This window comes from Peromyscus eremicus, chromosome 3, assembly GCF_949786415.1.
Source record: "Peromyscus eremicus chromosome 3, PerEre_H2_v1, whole genome shotgun sequence".
Lineage (NCBI taxonomy): Eukaryota > Metazoa > Chordata > Mammalia > Rodentia > Cricetidae > Peromyscus > Peromyscus eremicus.
In genome coordinates, this window is record NC_081418.1 from 6,138,563 (window position 1) to 6,155,041 (window position 16,479).

The 16,479-nt window shown below is 38.4% G+C and overlaps 1 protein-coding gene across 1 annotated transcript in view; it reads right to left on the reverse strand.

Annotated features, from left to right (window-relative positions):
- The window catches only part of Sema3c (semaphorin 3C), a 154,497-nt gene that overhangs the window by 77,050 nt on the left and 60,968 nt on the right, over nt 1-16,479 (reverse strand). Inside the window, exons 2-3 of the mRNA XM_059257259.1 lie at nt 2,069-2,229; nt 1,563-1,625 (exon numbers count right to left, since the gene is read on the reverse strand). Coding sequence (XP_059113242.1) covers nt 1,563-1,625; nt 2,069-2,229 — 224 coding nt within the window. The remainder of the gene's footprint in view (nt 1-1,562; nt 1,626-2,068; nt 2,230-16,479) is intronic.

The window sequence follows — 16,479 nt, forward strand, 5'->3', positions numbered from 1 at the left end:
TCTGTTGCCATGACTTTCCCCAGTGTGTATGGAAGTTTATATCTGAGACTGTCTTGAGATTCAGTCATACTGAAAAATTTCCTTTCATTATGGATTAGTCTCTCCATGACTAACTTGTCCCAGTGCCTCTCCAGATCACTTATTCTCAAGGTTCTATATGGTCATTAATTTTTTCAGACCTCTTGTTTCTACTGAACTGTGCTCAGTCAAATTTTTTCTGAACACGAAGTTGAGGCTACTACTTCATATGATCTCCTCAAACCTGGATGCATATGTGGAAACATACTAGATTTTCTACACAATAACCATGTTTCTATTGCATTCCTTAATTTAAATCTATTTTCTTGCTCACTTAAAGCAGGTTAATTTTTTCAACTAAGTATGGTTAATTAAGTCTGTGTTTACACAAATTATATCTCAGTAACTAGAATTACACTATATATGCAATTGGTGTTGAATGCTCTTTATCAAATGAATAATTGAAAGCAAGACAGTGCATAGTTTTGATATTTAGTTCCATTATGATATTTTTCATGATTTGAGGCAAAAAATGATTGATATGTATGCATGATTGTGTTCATCAAAAATCAGCTCCATGCATTTCTTTTGTAATATTAAAGAATTATTTAACGTCAATAACAGAAAGTCATTCATAGAAACCAGTGCAGGTTCCTTGCTTGACTCTTTCCACTGAAGTCCATGTAAGGGACTCCAATTTGCAAAAGTGTTGTACTTCACATTTGTCTGTTTGTATGTCTGTTCTGATTGTGGTTTGTGAATATTTTAATTAACAAATGTGCTGTTCGTCACTGTTGACTTATTTATCTGGAATGTGCAGGCTCATGACTATTTTTTCAACCAGAATTTTAGGAATAGTTCCCATGGTATCTGGGAGTTCCTCCAGACACTCACATTATCGTTATTTTAGCAGCCTGCTGAGAATTCTGTAGGTCAGAGTCACTTGGAACAAGGTTTATTGGTGAAATCAATCATGGAAAGTGTCTGTATTAAATAATAAAGGCAAGGCAGGAAAGTTTAACCAGTCAGGAATTCTAAAGTTACATATGGTCAGAGAATTCCAATCCATCATATATACCTGTCCTGCCAAGGATCTTTAACACCACTAATCCCAGTCTGCTCTCAGGCCACATACACCTGACTAAGTAATTGGTGCATTTGTCTGTGTGTGTGTGTGTGTGTTGTGTGTAGTATGAATGTGTGTGTGTGTGTGGGGGGGTCCGTTTGTATGTATGTGATGTGTGTAAGTAGGATGCTGTGTGTATATGCATCGTGTGTTTGTATGTGGGGTGTGTGTGTGTATGGTATGAATGCATGTGGGAATGGTGCATTTTTCATGTATGTGATGTGTGTAAGCAGGGTGCTGTGTATATATGTATAGTGTGTGTGTGTGTGTGTGTCTGTGTGTGTGTAGTATGAATGCGTGTGTGGATGGGTGCATTTTTCATGTATGTGGTGTGTGTAAGTAGGGTGCTGTGTACATGTGTATAGTGTGTGTTTGTATGTGGTGTGTGTGTGTGTGTGTGTGCTCTTCATCTACTTACTGTAGGGTCTTTGCCAGCCATTTTGCACTCTTCAACTTTGATTGTAGATGCTGGCCAGAAAACCTGCTCGGGAAGAAAAATGAAGTTTGTATAATCTCATCAGGTACACAGCAACCCAACATTCTTCATTTGCTTTTGACTACCTGATTTACCTTTAAGGTGTTACTATCTTTGTTTTTCAAAATTCTACTTTTACCTTCTGAATTCAAGTATTGGGCTATTATGCTATTATATGATTGATTCACTTTTTGTTCATCCAATCAGTTTTTCCTTTAACAAATCCTGTTCAGTTGTTCAGTAACTAATTTTTAAACTTTTGAAACAAAATAGGAGGAATTAGACTAAATATATTTTTCAGCAGTGAAGTAAAAAGTAACTTGTGTGTGTGTGTGTGTGTGTTTCCAGTACTTTCTGTTTTTCTATCCAATATATATTATTTTCAGTGTATGAATTCTTTGACTACCTATATAATGTCAAGATTTCCCTCATGAAAATAGCAAACTTACACTCAGAGGTTCTTGGCTGATGTTGTTGATGTTCAAGGACAGGATGTGGTCTTTGCTCCCCACATATATGCGGTCTTGATCTTCATCCATTAGTAATATTCTGTAGTCTAACTGGTGGTGGGACAGACTGAAATACTCAGAGGTCTTGGTTTCTCGGAGCTCTGAAATAGTGAACAAGAAATGTTAAACAGTAGGTTGTTACTATAATTCCATGATTTTATGGAAAGATTTACCAAAAGAGCAAAAATAAAATTATAATCCTTTCTTCTATGATAATAATATTTCCACAGTGCTACTTATATCTTTAGTATAACCAACCGCTTAAATGTGAAACTAGACTGAAGGCTCACTAAATAAAAGGAAACGCACACCTGGTACTGTGAACTTTGACACCTACTTGTGGCTTCAGAAGTTGCAGATTCTAGAGGAGAACCTACTAATGTCCTTTCCCTAAACTAATGTAATTTCTAACTGTATTGTAAGTACTTAGTGCAGTCTCTCTCCTTTTCAAATAAGCCTTTGCAAGAGATAGAGACTACCACATAGATCCACAACTGGTCAAAATACAGAGGATAAGTGTACATGGGGTGTCTAACTCTAATTAATACATCAGCAGTGCAACTTCTCCACCTAAGGCACAGAAAGCGTTAGAGAAGAGGAGGAGGAAGGATGGTAGTACCCAGTGATCAGGATGCCTGTTGCTAGACAGTGCAGTCTAGAGCAGGGGAAACGCACCCTTGAGTTCTGCGCAACAGTGTAGCTGCGCAACAGTGTAGCTGCCTGAACAAGAGAGGTAACATGAACAGGAGAGGCAACATGAACAGGAGAGGCAACATGAACAGGAGAGGCAACATGAACTAAGGAAACTACACAAAGTCTTGCTGCTGGATGAACAGCGACTGGTAGTCAATGGCAGCCAAGAAAGGAAGAGTCAATCTCCTCTAGGGACAAGCTCCCACACAGAGTGTCCAATACAAAGCAGTCATCCCTGGACATGTATATACAGGCAACGGTAAATGGACTCTATAGGTTATGTATATGTGTATGTGCACACATGCGTGCGTGAGTGCATATGCAAACCTGTGTATGTGCATGTGTTTGTGTGTGTGTGTATATATATATATAATGTGTGTGTGTATTTATATTAAAAATATTAATTAAAGATGATGAGACCATGAATTTAGAAGTAGAGGGCATTGGAGGAGTTAGAGAGTGAGGGGGTAGGAAAAGAAGGGATGTAAATGAAGAAGGGATGTAAATGAAATATTCTTGTATGAACTTCTTTAAAAATTAGATTTAAAAAATTAATCAATTTTAAAATAATGTTTGTTAAAATATATAGTTAATTATTGGCTTTCTGCTGAAATGAATCAGGAAGTTAAAGTTCATGCTGACTCTATATGATTCAAAAATAATTCACAGTTTCAGTAATCTTAAATTTATTAATGAAAGTCATTAGCCAGTACAGTGAGTAGGAAGAGAAATCGATGGTATGGAGACTGTCTTCTTGTCAGTGTTTTATTCTCAGAGTCAGTACATTCACCATTTTAGGATCATCTCCAAATGACTCTAAACAACTGATACATTTCCTCTATGTAATTTCCACTACCTTAATATGCTTTGCTTCAAGTCACCTGAAAACAGTTATTGAACTATTTGTCCTTCAGGAAGTAGCACCACTGGATGACAGCATGCCCGTGAATATGGCAGAAACAAGGCATGGACTCAGATATTTATGTCCTCAGAGTTGTGACCTCTCAGTGATCAGTGACTCCCATTCATTCAGCCTCTTTTAAGTTGAGTATCTGAACTTTGAGAGCCGGGAAGACACCAGGACAGTAAGAAAAGCCAACAGTCACAATGTATGTACCTTTCTCTGCAGGTAAAAAGCTCCTCTGCAAAACTTAAGACCTCTATGCAGATGGTCCTAAATTCCATTGATCTTTTGACAATGATTTTAAACAGTGACAAGCTTTGAAAGTGCATGCTTTCTAAGGTTTCTGGTTTCATGATATATTGATTCTAAATTTGTAGGCAAAGAACCCAAGTCAGATCTCTAGAACACTTGTTAATGGCCATGGTTGCCTTGCAGCAAAATAAAAAATGACAAAGATTCTTAGAGGAAGTCAAGAATGCCATTTGTGACCACCTGGACACACTTCATGTAAACACAAAGCACACACAGATCTGTGATCACCTGGACACACTTCATGTAAACACAAAGCACACACAGATCTGTAATCACCTGGACACACTTCATGTAAACATAAAGCACACACAGATCTGTGATCACCTGGACACACTTCATGTAAACATAAAGCACACACAGATCTGTGATCACCTGGACAAACTTCATGTAAACATAAAGTACACACAGATCTGTGATTTCCTGGACACACTTCATGGGAACATGAAGCACACACAGCTTTAGCTAGTGTGTTCAGTTCTCCACTTTAGAATGTCCTCTATAATATAGTTCAATAGTTTTAGCCAATAATATGGAATGATAGCAAAATAGCATATTTGGCTGTGTTTAAAAATAAACAAACTAATCTTCCCTGTCTCTCCATTTCTTTTTCAGTATGAGTGGCAGTTTAGTTTTTATGATTTGTGTGTGTGTGTGTGTGTGTGTGTGTGTGTGTGTGTGTGTGTAGAAAATCAGTTGTTTCATCTTACGCTTCCATGTGATGATACATCATCATCAAGAGAAGCGAAAGCAGGAACATAGGCAAGAACTGAGGCAGAGGCCGTGAAGTAGTGCTTCTTCCTGGCTAATGCTCCCTGGCTTGCTCAGCTACCTTCTTTTTGCATTTTTACATCTTAATTAAATATAATTACATCACTTCCTCCTTCCTTCTCTCCACCTCCTCTATTTCCCCTTCCAACCTCTCCCATGCACATCCAAATGAAAGCCTCTATGTCTTTGATATTATATGTATATATAAAATTATAAATATACTTATAAACATATGTATACCCACACATATTGTAACAATAGCTTCTAATGAACAGCTTCTAATGAATGTTCCCATGGAAACCAAATGCATTAATATATGGAGATATTTAAAATGAATGAAAATGTTAAAATTCATTGGAATTTAGTAATAGTAATATTCAATTTGGACCAATAATTATAGGGAAAACATGGAATAGCACAGTCGTAGGCCTACCTCACAACCAAAAGATCTCTAAAATTTTACAAGCCTTGATGTGAGGCTTTCTTACTAATTGTCCTGTCTTTTCTATTTACAGCCCCTAACTGTCACCTCCTCACCCTGCCTAAGGTAGTTTATGTAGACAGCTTCTCAAATTCCTCCCCATTCTCCCTCCTTCCCTCCCACTTCCCTCCTTCCGTAGATTCTGTCACCATTTTGTTCCCCAATCTGCATGAAAATAAAGCCAGGCATGTGGTCTTAGCTGGGAAATAAAAACACTGACTTCGATTTGCAGTTTTCCTCTACCTGTGTCTTCAGAAAGCCACCCCAGTCCTGAATTAGCCTCAGTGCCAGAGAGGGCAGTAACCACATCGACCTAAAGGCCTTTCAGCTCCAAGGGTTTTAGCTGTCTTCTCTGACCATAAAGCATCTTCAAATTTAATTATGTGTAGCCCACTGACAGCTGACAGCTGTTAACCTGGAAGATTTACTTCACAACTGCCACTTTTGTGAAAGAAGCCTAGGGTATTTTGTTCAAATGCTACTTAAATTACGGTGAGTAGTGATAATTGAGCTTTGGAGCTGTGGGGGGAAAGGAGCGAGCTTTCAAAGCAATGGGAGTTTTATTCATAAAAAGAACAACCCAAGATTCCATCGTTTCCCTCAATGGAGATTCCACTTGAGAGGCTGTAGTCCAGAGGCTTTGTCACACTCACAGGAAATGAATGATCTAATGATCTGACTGCAGTGAGGGAAGAACTCCCTGTTTTTAGTAAGAATTGCCTCTAAACAAGACAAAGAAGGAGGTCGACTTGCATTTCTTTTAAATGCCAGTGATGATAACATCCTTTTTTACAGCATCAGGGATACAGCATTGTTTCTCAGGCCATGCTGAAATGATTGGGAATTAACTTGGCTGAGGATACTGTGCACAGGGTTAGAAAACTCAGTGGCTCCACAAAGGGCAACATAGGTCTCCAAGTTCCTGGGAAAAATCTCCTGGGAAAAAGCATTAAAAAACACATATTTCTTCCCTGATAGCCACATTATAGTAGATGTACATGATGGAAAATTACTGTAATGCCTTTACGCCAATGTTCTTTCAGGGAAATTTTCCAGAATAATATGCTTACCTAAGGTTTGCATGCTCAGATGAACATTTCTGCATAATAGAAGCCATTGTGAGCCTTGAGAATTTAAACAAAACTGGAAGGACAACAGGGTCCCCAGCAAGATAAACTCCTCTGTCTGCAGCAATTAACACATCATTACAGCACTGAGAACATGGATCAGTATATAGTGTCGTATGGCTGTCAGTAACGCAATATTCCTACCTACGTGAATCTTAATAATGGACTGTTGATGGGGACTTACAACTATATTGTTAAGACTCTCCTTCACTGAAAGTTTCATTCATATGTTCACAGATGTGATCTTGGTAGAATGCATGGGGAACCTTTCATGAATGATAACCGTTAGTCTTACTTCCTTAGTAAGGGAGATCATTTACTCAGAATACCACACTGTCTTTGGTCTTTTATAAAGGTCCTGATTAGGTAAAGAATTACTGCACTGAAAATCAGTTCCCAGGACTCTTTCAGTTAGAAGCAGATATAATGATTACTCATTAATTACATTTAAAGCTCAGGCTGTGTGATCAGTTTATTTATTCAGCACATATTTATGGCTTGGTCAGCACCGTAGGCTTGATGCATCACTCAGATAGATGATGCAGGTGAGAAGATAAGCTTTTGTGACAATTTAAAACCTCTCCTTTGCTCTATTCTTTTATGGAGCTAGCCTGCAGAAACATCTTGGAAGAAGCCTCTACTGAGCCTTAGGCAGAAAGCACAGGGCAAATTTCAAAGCCTTGGTTGCTTTTGACCTTAGAGACAGTGATTTTGACAGGATAATGTCCTCTCCTGGATGTCTTATCTTAGAAAGATTTTAAGTAGAGAGGGTTTCATGATTCATCCTTTCCTGGAGGCTCAGTGTTTTGAAACGGGGCTACAAACTGAATTTTACCTGTCCCTTTAGGAAAAACCAGTAGATAAGGAGCTGAAAGGGCAGCCCGGTAAAATTATACTTCTTAATTCCTAATGTAAACAGAGAACAGCAGGCAGGTTGTTAAAACCACATTTGCTCAAAATTAACAGCCCCAAAGAGTAGCCATCTGTGAGCTCATCAGTAGAGTAAGAACCCAGCCTTAAACACTCGCTGGATTCCTACTCAATGCTTCTGTATTCAGCCCTGATACGATTCTAGGACCTCTGCAAAACCATTAACATTCAGTGAATTTCACTGGTCATCTCAAACAAGGTCACAAGGTCACTAGTGGAAAATTTTCAAAGCAAGGACGGTTCTTAATCTGTGAGCAGAACCAGGTAGCCTTAACTTTCCTAAGAATAAAGACATGTCACATTTGGAGTTCTGGCATGTGCTTGCCCTGCACTGGGTCTGTGCAGAATCTAAAAAAGCAATAGAAATGTATCAGTGGCTTGAATTGCCTTTGCTACTTTGGAAAAGGCAGAGGACCAGACTGCAGGCAACTGCACTCAAATCTGTCACAGCTTAGTGACGCGGTTCTCCTTCCCCTGTGCCAGGCCCAGAGGCCTGCTGCAGACGGTATGACAGGCATGGTTCATGCAGAAGATAAATGGGTCTCTCATCTTCGTTCTTTGATGGATGAGGAAGATTAGAGCAGAGCCACTAAAGTGGCGCATGGATGAGAAAGGGACGAAGGGACACAGCTCTATTCAGTGAGCCTGGCCAGGGAAAGGCAACCGTGACGCAAAATGGATTTCCCAGGCATTGCATAAGGCAGGAGGTTAACAAACATACAGGAGCCTTTATGAAGCAGGACTCTCACTCCAGTTTGCCACAGACAGACCCAGTCTGTGCCTGTTCTCCGAGCGTAATTACCAAGAATGCCCCTTTGATTCTCAAAACACTGCCATCGGCCAGTTCTACGCTCACTGTGCCTTAAAGCTCCCACTTCATAACTGTCTCAAATGCCCTTCTGCTACATCTGGAACCAAGGCCTTCACGGCCTGGTGTGAGCTAGCTAGATCACCTCACTGAAAACCTCACTCAGCACTACTGTGTCTCTTCTTTGTATTCTGGCCCTTCGGGCCGTCTATTTTTTATTTTTTTCACATCTTCAAAACCTGCCTTGCTCGTTTGTGTCTTAAGGCCGTGAGATACGCTATTCTTTGTGATCACAAGATTTTCCTGCAGTTTTCTAACTGCATAACTCAAATAAGAATTTGAAGATAATTTAAGCAGGGCAGAGTTACTAAAACTGACTTGACACCAAGAAACCCTGTCTTGAAAAAAAAAAAAAACTTCCTTGAGTTTTCAGATCAGGACTGTCTTGAGTTGCTGGTATTTCCCTCTTGGCCTTTTGGGCTTTCTCTCTTGTAGAACATTTGCGAAAGTTCAGAACACCGTGTTTGGAAGTTAGAAGATGACACAGCACCAACTGTTAAAACAGACTTTGTCTTCCGAATGTAAGATTCTGAATATGAGACAAAGTCTTTGCCCATTCACATTATTTGTTTATGCTAGTCAGTCTAAGCTGTTTTAATGTCTGTAATCTACTACTTTGGTCATGAATCATTAAAATGAGAAAATACCATCATGTTTTAGAAAGTGAAGGTTTTTATTAAAGAAGTTATGAAGAGGCAAAGTATGTCTGTGGAACAGCATGAGGAGTATCAACTTTGCAGTCAGCTGCAGGTGCTGAAGGGTTTTCACAGATCACACCCCCTACTTTACCCCTATGCCTTCAAAGCAGCCTCTAGAAAATTCAAGAGAGAATGATATTATTTAGTGGGAGAGTTGAGATTGTCAGCTTGCCACAATCTAGAATCATGGAGGAGACAAGGCCGTCAGAACAGGTTAGCCCTGAGCATGGCCATGAGGGTCATCTAGATTAGATTAATTGAGCTAACTGGGCTATTTGTACTGAATAGGCAGAACCTTAAGAGGGCTGTGTTTCCCCGCTGAATTAATGGAGAAGGCGAGTTCAGCAGAACAGCCATCCTCCCACCCTCAGCTGGGGGAGTTGGGACTAGAGGCCTCCTCTGCTACTTTGCCTTTCCTGCAACAACGGCAGATTTTCATTTAAACTGTGAAGTCAAGCTATTTCTTTCTCCTTTAATTTGCTCTTTTGCATTAAAAGTAATACAAATAACTAAGACATTTAGCAGCCAGAATAAGCTCTTATGCTCCCTGTATCAATGAAAATAACTATGAAAACAATTCATTCTACACTGATTGCAAGTATCACCCATTACAAATATTTATTTTCATCACTATGGAGTATCTGGAAGTCTAGTATACTTTTTATTTTTATTTTTTGAGTCTCACAGGAATGAGAAGTATTTCTAAAACCTTTTCTTAGAAATACATATATATATATATATATATAAATCTAATTAAAACTGTGTATTTTCTTCAAAATAAATGAGGCTATATCAAAGAACAAGACTTTATTTTCCTACAAAAACCATATTGTACTTGTGCTGTCTGCTTCAATTCAATAAGGAATCTTTTTTTTTTTTTTTTTTTTTTTTTTTTTTTTTTTTTTTTTTCCGTTTAAGCTCACTTAGGATGTTTGAAAGGTATTAGGTGCAAATTTTAGGTTCCTCGTTGGGGAGTCAATGGTCAGGGTCACTGGAGGTAAAGAAGATGCATTTCTCAGCACGCCTTCAGAGACTCTGAACTAGCAGGAAGTGACTTCTGAGAAGGAGATTCAAATCTGAACCTGTCCCTAAGCTGTGGAAGGAGAGCATGTAGATACTGAGCCATGAACACTCATCATGCATCTCAGTCAGAAGACACCTGTCTCAGAGTACCCATTCAAGACATAAATATAGAAACAAACTTGTAAATGAGTAAGCACCTCCCCATGACACCTGCTTCCTACTGTTCTAGACATCTCTGGGAATGGTGCCAGAGCAAGATTTTCAGCAACAGTGGTCCCAAGGTGGTCATCAAAGAAGAAGCATGATAACAAAGACAAAAAGAAGGTTATACAATTACAATTAGAAATTGCTTTAATGAGTTGACCTCATTGGATGTAATATGCTCTTATTATATTTGCTTATATACAGTCTTAAAGGTTTGTAACACATTTATTCATGCTGTTATTTTTAAAAGGAATTAATGAACAATTACTAATAAGATCATGAAGGAAACAGTGTAAAATATGAGTATTCAAAGTTCTTGAGTGGTGGGACAAACTCAATGATAGGGGAAAATAGTTCAAGCAGTGTGTGTGCATTGGGCAGGAATGAGGACTGGACCTGGGTTTTCTACTGAACAAATACCTAGGAAAGAAACATGATGTTCCCCTCACATGTTCCACTGTAACAACATCTGCAAAGATTCTTACAGCATCATTTATCATTTGTCTGTTACAAATTTCCCCATATTTGTGGTTTTCTGTGACTTAAGTTGGACCTCCTTGGACACACAGCAACTTTAGAGTGGGAACTGCTAGGGAGAAGACTTCCTAGCAATAGAAGTAAGAGGTCTCACATACTGGTGAGGTCTGTCTAGTTTACTTTTGCCAAAGTTTTTCATAGTTGTTGCCACAGGTTTCTGCACAAAGCCTGTATTTATACACAATAAATTATTGCTTGAAGCACATTCATTTCATCTTTCTACAGATCAATTATTGAGTCAATGGATGAGTACAAAATATCTAAAAAAAAAGTCTTGGTGTCTGCAAAGAAGACATTCTGGCGGTGAACCACAAACACTGTGAACAAGATGATTCAGGAATACTAGCAAACAAAGACTAAGACTTCCTGATTAGACAGGAAGAAATATTTGACTTTTCTTCATTCAACAAATATTGCAGAGACATTCTCAACACTAAGGCCCACAGCATTAAACACATAAATGGAATAAAAGACAAAGAAGTTTAAAGGCAAGAATAGCTGCCTTTTATTAGGGCTCAGGAAGTGTCTGGCAAACCATGACCTGAAGACAAATATGAGTCAATAAAGTGAAAAGCATTTCCTAGAGAGCACTCAGCACTTGGGTAGAAACCTTGACTGGATGAGGAAGAGTCAAACAATGGTCAAGTGTGTTTAGGATTGACAGACAATTTGGGCTGGATGTTCTAGTCAGAAGAATGAATCCAACAACATGCAAAAGAAAATCTGGACTGTCAAAAACAGCCTGTAAAGATACAAACTCCTAAATGCCAAACCCAGGTTGCTGGATTATTCCCAAGTCACTTACCATATTCACAACAACAAAAACTGTGAGAAAGTGTAGGATAATCATGTATGAAGTTCTAGAAAGGCAGTTTTAACTAATAAAGAGGTAGAGAGAGAATGTTTTTGATGCAATATTAAGAGCATAGAGAAGAATGAGAGTATGTGTATGCCAAGATTATTGTACATCAGCAGAGAAATAAATATACATAGAAAATAACTGGAAAATTTTGAACTTGCTTAATGATTTGCTCAACTGCAAATGACGGTTAATTAAGAGGTCTTCCGGTGTTCTACAAGCTCATAGATGTGTTATTACTCTCCAGTTAAGGCTCAGGATGTGTGAGATTTCTGTACAAACTACTGGGCTGTACATATAATCTCCAGCAAGCTCTGTATGCACGGCACCTCACAAACAATTGAACTACATGAAGAAGAAAATGCAAATTACCAACTGGAAAGAAGCTATACACTGCCAAACGTTCTCTATCTCTAATTCCTTCAGAATGATGGAGGACCACCCAGGTTTTAGTAAGTTTGATTACTCAGGACTCAACAGCCTAGCTCTCCCAACCACTGCAAATTCTTGAACTACTGTTTCATTTGATGTCTTTTAAAGCCCATTTTTAGCTTGAGTATGGGAAAAATATAATAAACTGTATATTGTACCACCTAAAATTTAAAGGGCCAGACATTATGAACAAAGATATGTGGAGATATTTTCCCTAAAGTGACAGCTATTTTATATAAATATTATTTAGTTCAGTGTGACTCATTGTTTAACCAAGTTATTGCACTTGGCTTCAAAACAAGACCCAAGTTTGGAGAGCCACAGAGAAGAAGTTCACTTTATCTGAAACACACTGGTCAGTCTACAGTGCACAGCCAGGTTCTCCTGCTGGCTTCTGTCTGTCTCTCCTGTGTCAGGAGAGACAGAAGATCAGTAACTATAGCAGTCTTTACTGCTCATCATTGGGAGTGTGCTTCACAGTCATGAGACTGCCTTTGGATTCAAGAGAACAGCAAAGAATCCACATACATCTCCTGTGATTTACAGTCTCATTATCACAAGTCTGCCCGCCATATCGCAGCTCTTCACACTCTTCATGATGTCAGGAGCTTTCCCTTTCCTCCGTGCTATACTGGGAAACCATTTGGTTTTTCCTGTCATGAGTTGGCATTTGAGATGGTACCACTTAGTGTCTCACAAAAGGACATCAGTGTTGCACTTCTTTGTCTTTGCTCGGGAAACATAATATTTATCATTTTTGTGTGGGAGTCAAGGAGAAAAGCAGAAAACTTGACTCAAAGTTTACTTTACAAAATGCTGCCACCTTCATGATATAAACATTAGCTATGACTGTCTTTTAATTTTCAACATACAAGTGGGAATAAAGCACAACTCAAAAGTTGTAGAAATAAAGCATACACAAAAGAGGATATGACAAGTACCAGAAATTATAACTTTAGTCTGAATGTTAATGAAGTAGGGTCATACTTTTAACATGTGGAGATGTTTTATTTCATTTACTTATAGCCATATTAATCCATGAATCTCAAAAGGCAAAATGAATTTATTAATCAAAACAGTGGGTTTAAATAGCTGAGATGGGGTGGGTTGCTTTGTACCGACCCTTAGGTGACTTAATGGGATGAAGTCGAGCAAGCCACTTCTGTACAGCCAGAGGAACAGGCAGATGCAAGTCTAGTAAGGTGTTTGCCTCTGGTTTATTTTCATCAAAGACAGACACATTGTACTTCCTCAATTTAAAATACACTTCAATGAGCTGGCTTTTGTGAGCCTGGGGCCTATGCTGGGACACTTTGCTCAGCCTGGGTGAAGGCAGGAGGGGACTGGACCTGCCTCAGCTGAATGTACCAGGCTGAGCTGAATCCTCAGGGGAGTCCTTGCCCTGGAGGAGATGGGAATGGGGGGTGGATTGGAGGGAGGGGGAGCTCAGGAGGAAGGAGGACAGGGAAATCCATGGCTGATATGTAAAATTAAATTAATTATAAAATTAAAAGAAAGTCTACATAAATAAATAAATAAATAATAGACTGCAAGCTTTGTTATTTTAGAAAAAAATATGTGAAAATAACAAAGACTGCCTTTTAAAAAACATCATGTAAAGTTAAGTTTTAGACAATCCAAGTTTAAAATCAACTTACTCAAAAACATACAGCTAAATGGATTTTGTTTCTAATCTAATGCATTTTCCTGGAACAAAGTCTGGCTTATGAAGACAGATCTATCCACAGATCTTGGCTCTGCATTTGGCTAGCTAGCTATGTGGCTTTAGGCAAGTTATTTAAACTGTGGGTACTTAAGCATCCCTACCTGAAAGATGGAGATAATGCCTGTCTTCTGGAACCATGGAACTAACTGAGTGAGAAAATAAGTGTGAAGGACCACAGCCTTGTAGTTGTGGATCATACTTAGCTGGGAGTCTTCACATTAAGATGGGAGTTTCCATTTTAAATAAGATATTTCTGCATAGTTTGGGCTTTAAAGTATTTATCTAGAGTTGTTTTAGTATTCATCATACTAAAGAAAAACTGGTGTAATAATGTCTTATTTTTATTAAGGTGTAGTCTATCAATACAAATAATTATAACACCTCAAAATTTTAACAAAATAGTTCTTAATTCCAACATAAAAATAAATGAGAAAAATAAAAACAATTTCTCTTGATTTTACACAATTTCCCTATGTTGAACTACCACTCACATGACGAAATTTGTATTAGCAATCTATCCACCCAAAATACCTATATTCTCTAATAACGTTTGACATGCAGTGTCTTGTCTAACCTCCACAATAATCCTATTAATTTGATGTTAGAAAGTGCGGGGAATCTTGGGAAAATATTCCCTTGTTATCTGTGGAAGGTAAGGACATGCTGGGCCAAGGGCCTTGGCCTCCTTCACTGCCCTGAGTGTAACTTTGGTTTTCAGATTTCAATGTACATAAGATACGCAAATTGCTTACAAAAATACAATAAAATTTCTTAGGGATGAAAACAGCTCTTTTCACAAAGAGTTACTTACGGGATCTTTTCAGAGCTGTTTGCTGACCTTATCAAGCTAGCTTGACTATCAAGGCCACTCTCAAGTCTGCCTAGGTCCTCCCAGGGTTGTTTCCTTTATGGCATTCAGAGCTCAGCACTGTCTACTTGAGGAGACCTCCCCAATCTCTCATGTAAAGGAACTACTCTGATCTTGTGCTCTATCACAGACGTATTTTACTGCCTTCATTTATTTCTGTACTTAGATTCAAATTCATTTTACAAAAGTGATTTGAGGTAGAATTGGTGTCAGTATGTGACTAGCAGAATGTTCGTTGAAAGTATACATTTTTGAGCTGTGGTCATAGCTGCATATTTGAAACCAAGATCCATTAAAATGATGTTTTCCTTCCTAAAATTTGTGATCACTGATAATTTATAGTTGCCAATTTTCCTCATTCCTTGACGAGGCTTGAAAAGTCTCAGCAACATGCAAGATGGAAATGAGGCAGCATCAGAAGCTCTGTGAACAGGGCAGACTCCTTCACTGATAAGCTCCTTCCTCTGGGTTGTTCATAAGAACTCTACATAGAAAAGTGATTGAAAAGTTCATGATGCAGTCAGTGATCTGAGCTTCAAAACTGTTTTCCTGCAGAACATCCAGTGTTTATATTTTATTTTTTAAAATAATTTATTTATTTTATGTGCATTGGTGTTTTTGCCTGCATGTCTGTAGAACGGTATCTGATCTTCTGGAATTGGAGTCATAGACAGTATTGAACTGCCATGTGGGTGCTGAGCATTGAATCCTGGTCCTCTGGAAGTGCAGTCAGTAATCTTAATCACCGAGTCATCTCTCCAGCTCCTATATTTTATAATCTTAAGATTCTCAGCTCTCTTTACAAAGCTCACCTGACAAATTTTCCTGTAATAATTCCAATAACATTGGTATTATTTTTTTCCGTATATTGCTTTGGAAGACTCTACATGAAATATGATTTATCTTTGTTATACTCTTTTATAAAGAATAGAATAGTCTACAATGTGGGCCCATGGTCAAGGTGTGCTTGCTTGTGTAACTAGCAGTTACTTCCGTCTTGGCAGCTGAATTTGCATATTGATTAAGTAGGGATAGTGACATTATCCATCTCTCAAGCTGGCCCCCTTATAAAGTAAGTCATCAAATTAAGGCGGAGCTGGTGCAGCTGCACCACATTGTTCAGAACAGTGTAACCACTGTCTTTATCCTTATTCAGGCAACAGTTAATGCTCCTCAGAGAGGTCAAACATCCGCGCTGTCATACAACAGCAAAACACTGTTGAGGAAAGAAAACGGAAAGGCTATCTTTGTAACCCATGAGGCACTCGAACATACCACTCGGATGTTCTAGAAGGGCTGTGCAAACCCATTCTGACCTCTTTCCATTGTAGCACACGCCTACAAAACCTCTATACCCGGAGTGAATGACACTCATCATGTCCATATTAGGCAAAATAGATTCATTTATCTACACCTGTGGGTAGACTTTAAAATGTTACTGCATTTATCTTAGAAAGTCTCAAATACTTTAAGAGACTGAATGATTATATCTGTTTAATGAAAATTACTTAAACTGACCTTGATAAAGTCTTTAATTTTCTGTTCTGTTTGGGAATGGGAAAGGAAAACAGAACAGAAAGAGCAATTTGTCTCTAGCCTCAGTGCTGTCTGGCTAAGTATTTTTCATTTTCCAGGCAGGAAATTTAAGGCCAAAGCAGCATAAACTACTCTCGGATGATCTGTGGTGAAGGGTAAATGTTTTAGGGCCTTTGTTTCAATTCTGTAGCACACAGTAAAAGTACATTTTAAGGTCAATGAAAAATTTAACATTCAGCCATCCAAATAAAAGCACAAATTTCTTAACTTTGGAGTTTATATTTTTGCCAAACTATCATTCTGAAGACACTGTCCTTGTCTGTACTTACTGTCTATGGACTGGTAACAATGATGGCACTCTGTCAATTATAGAGAACCGCTAACC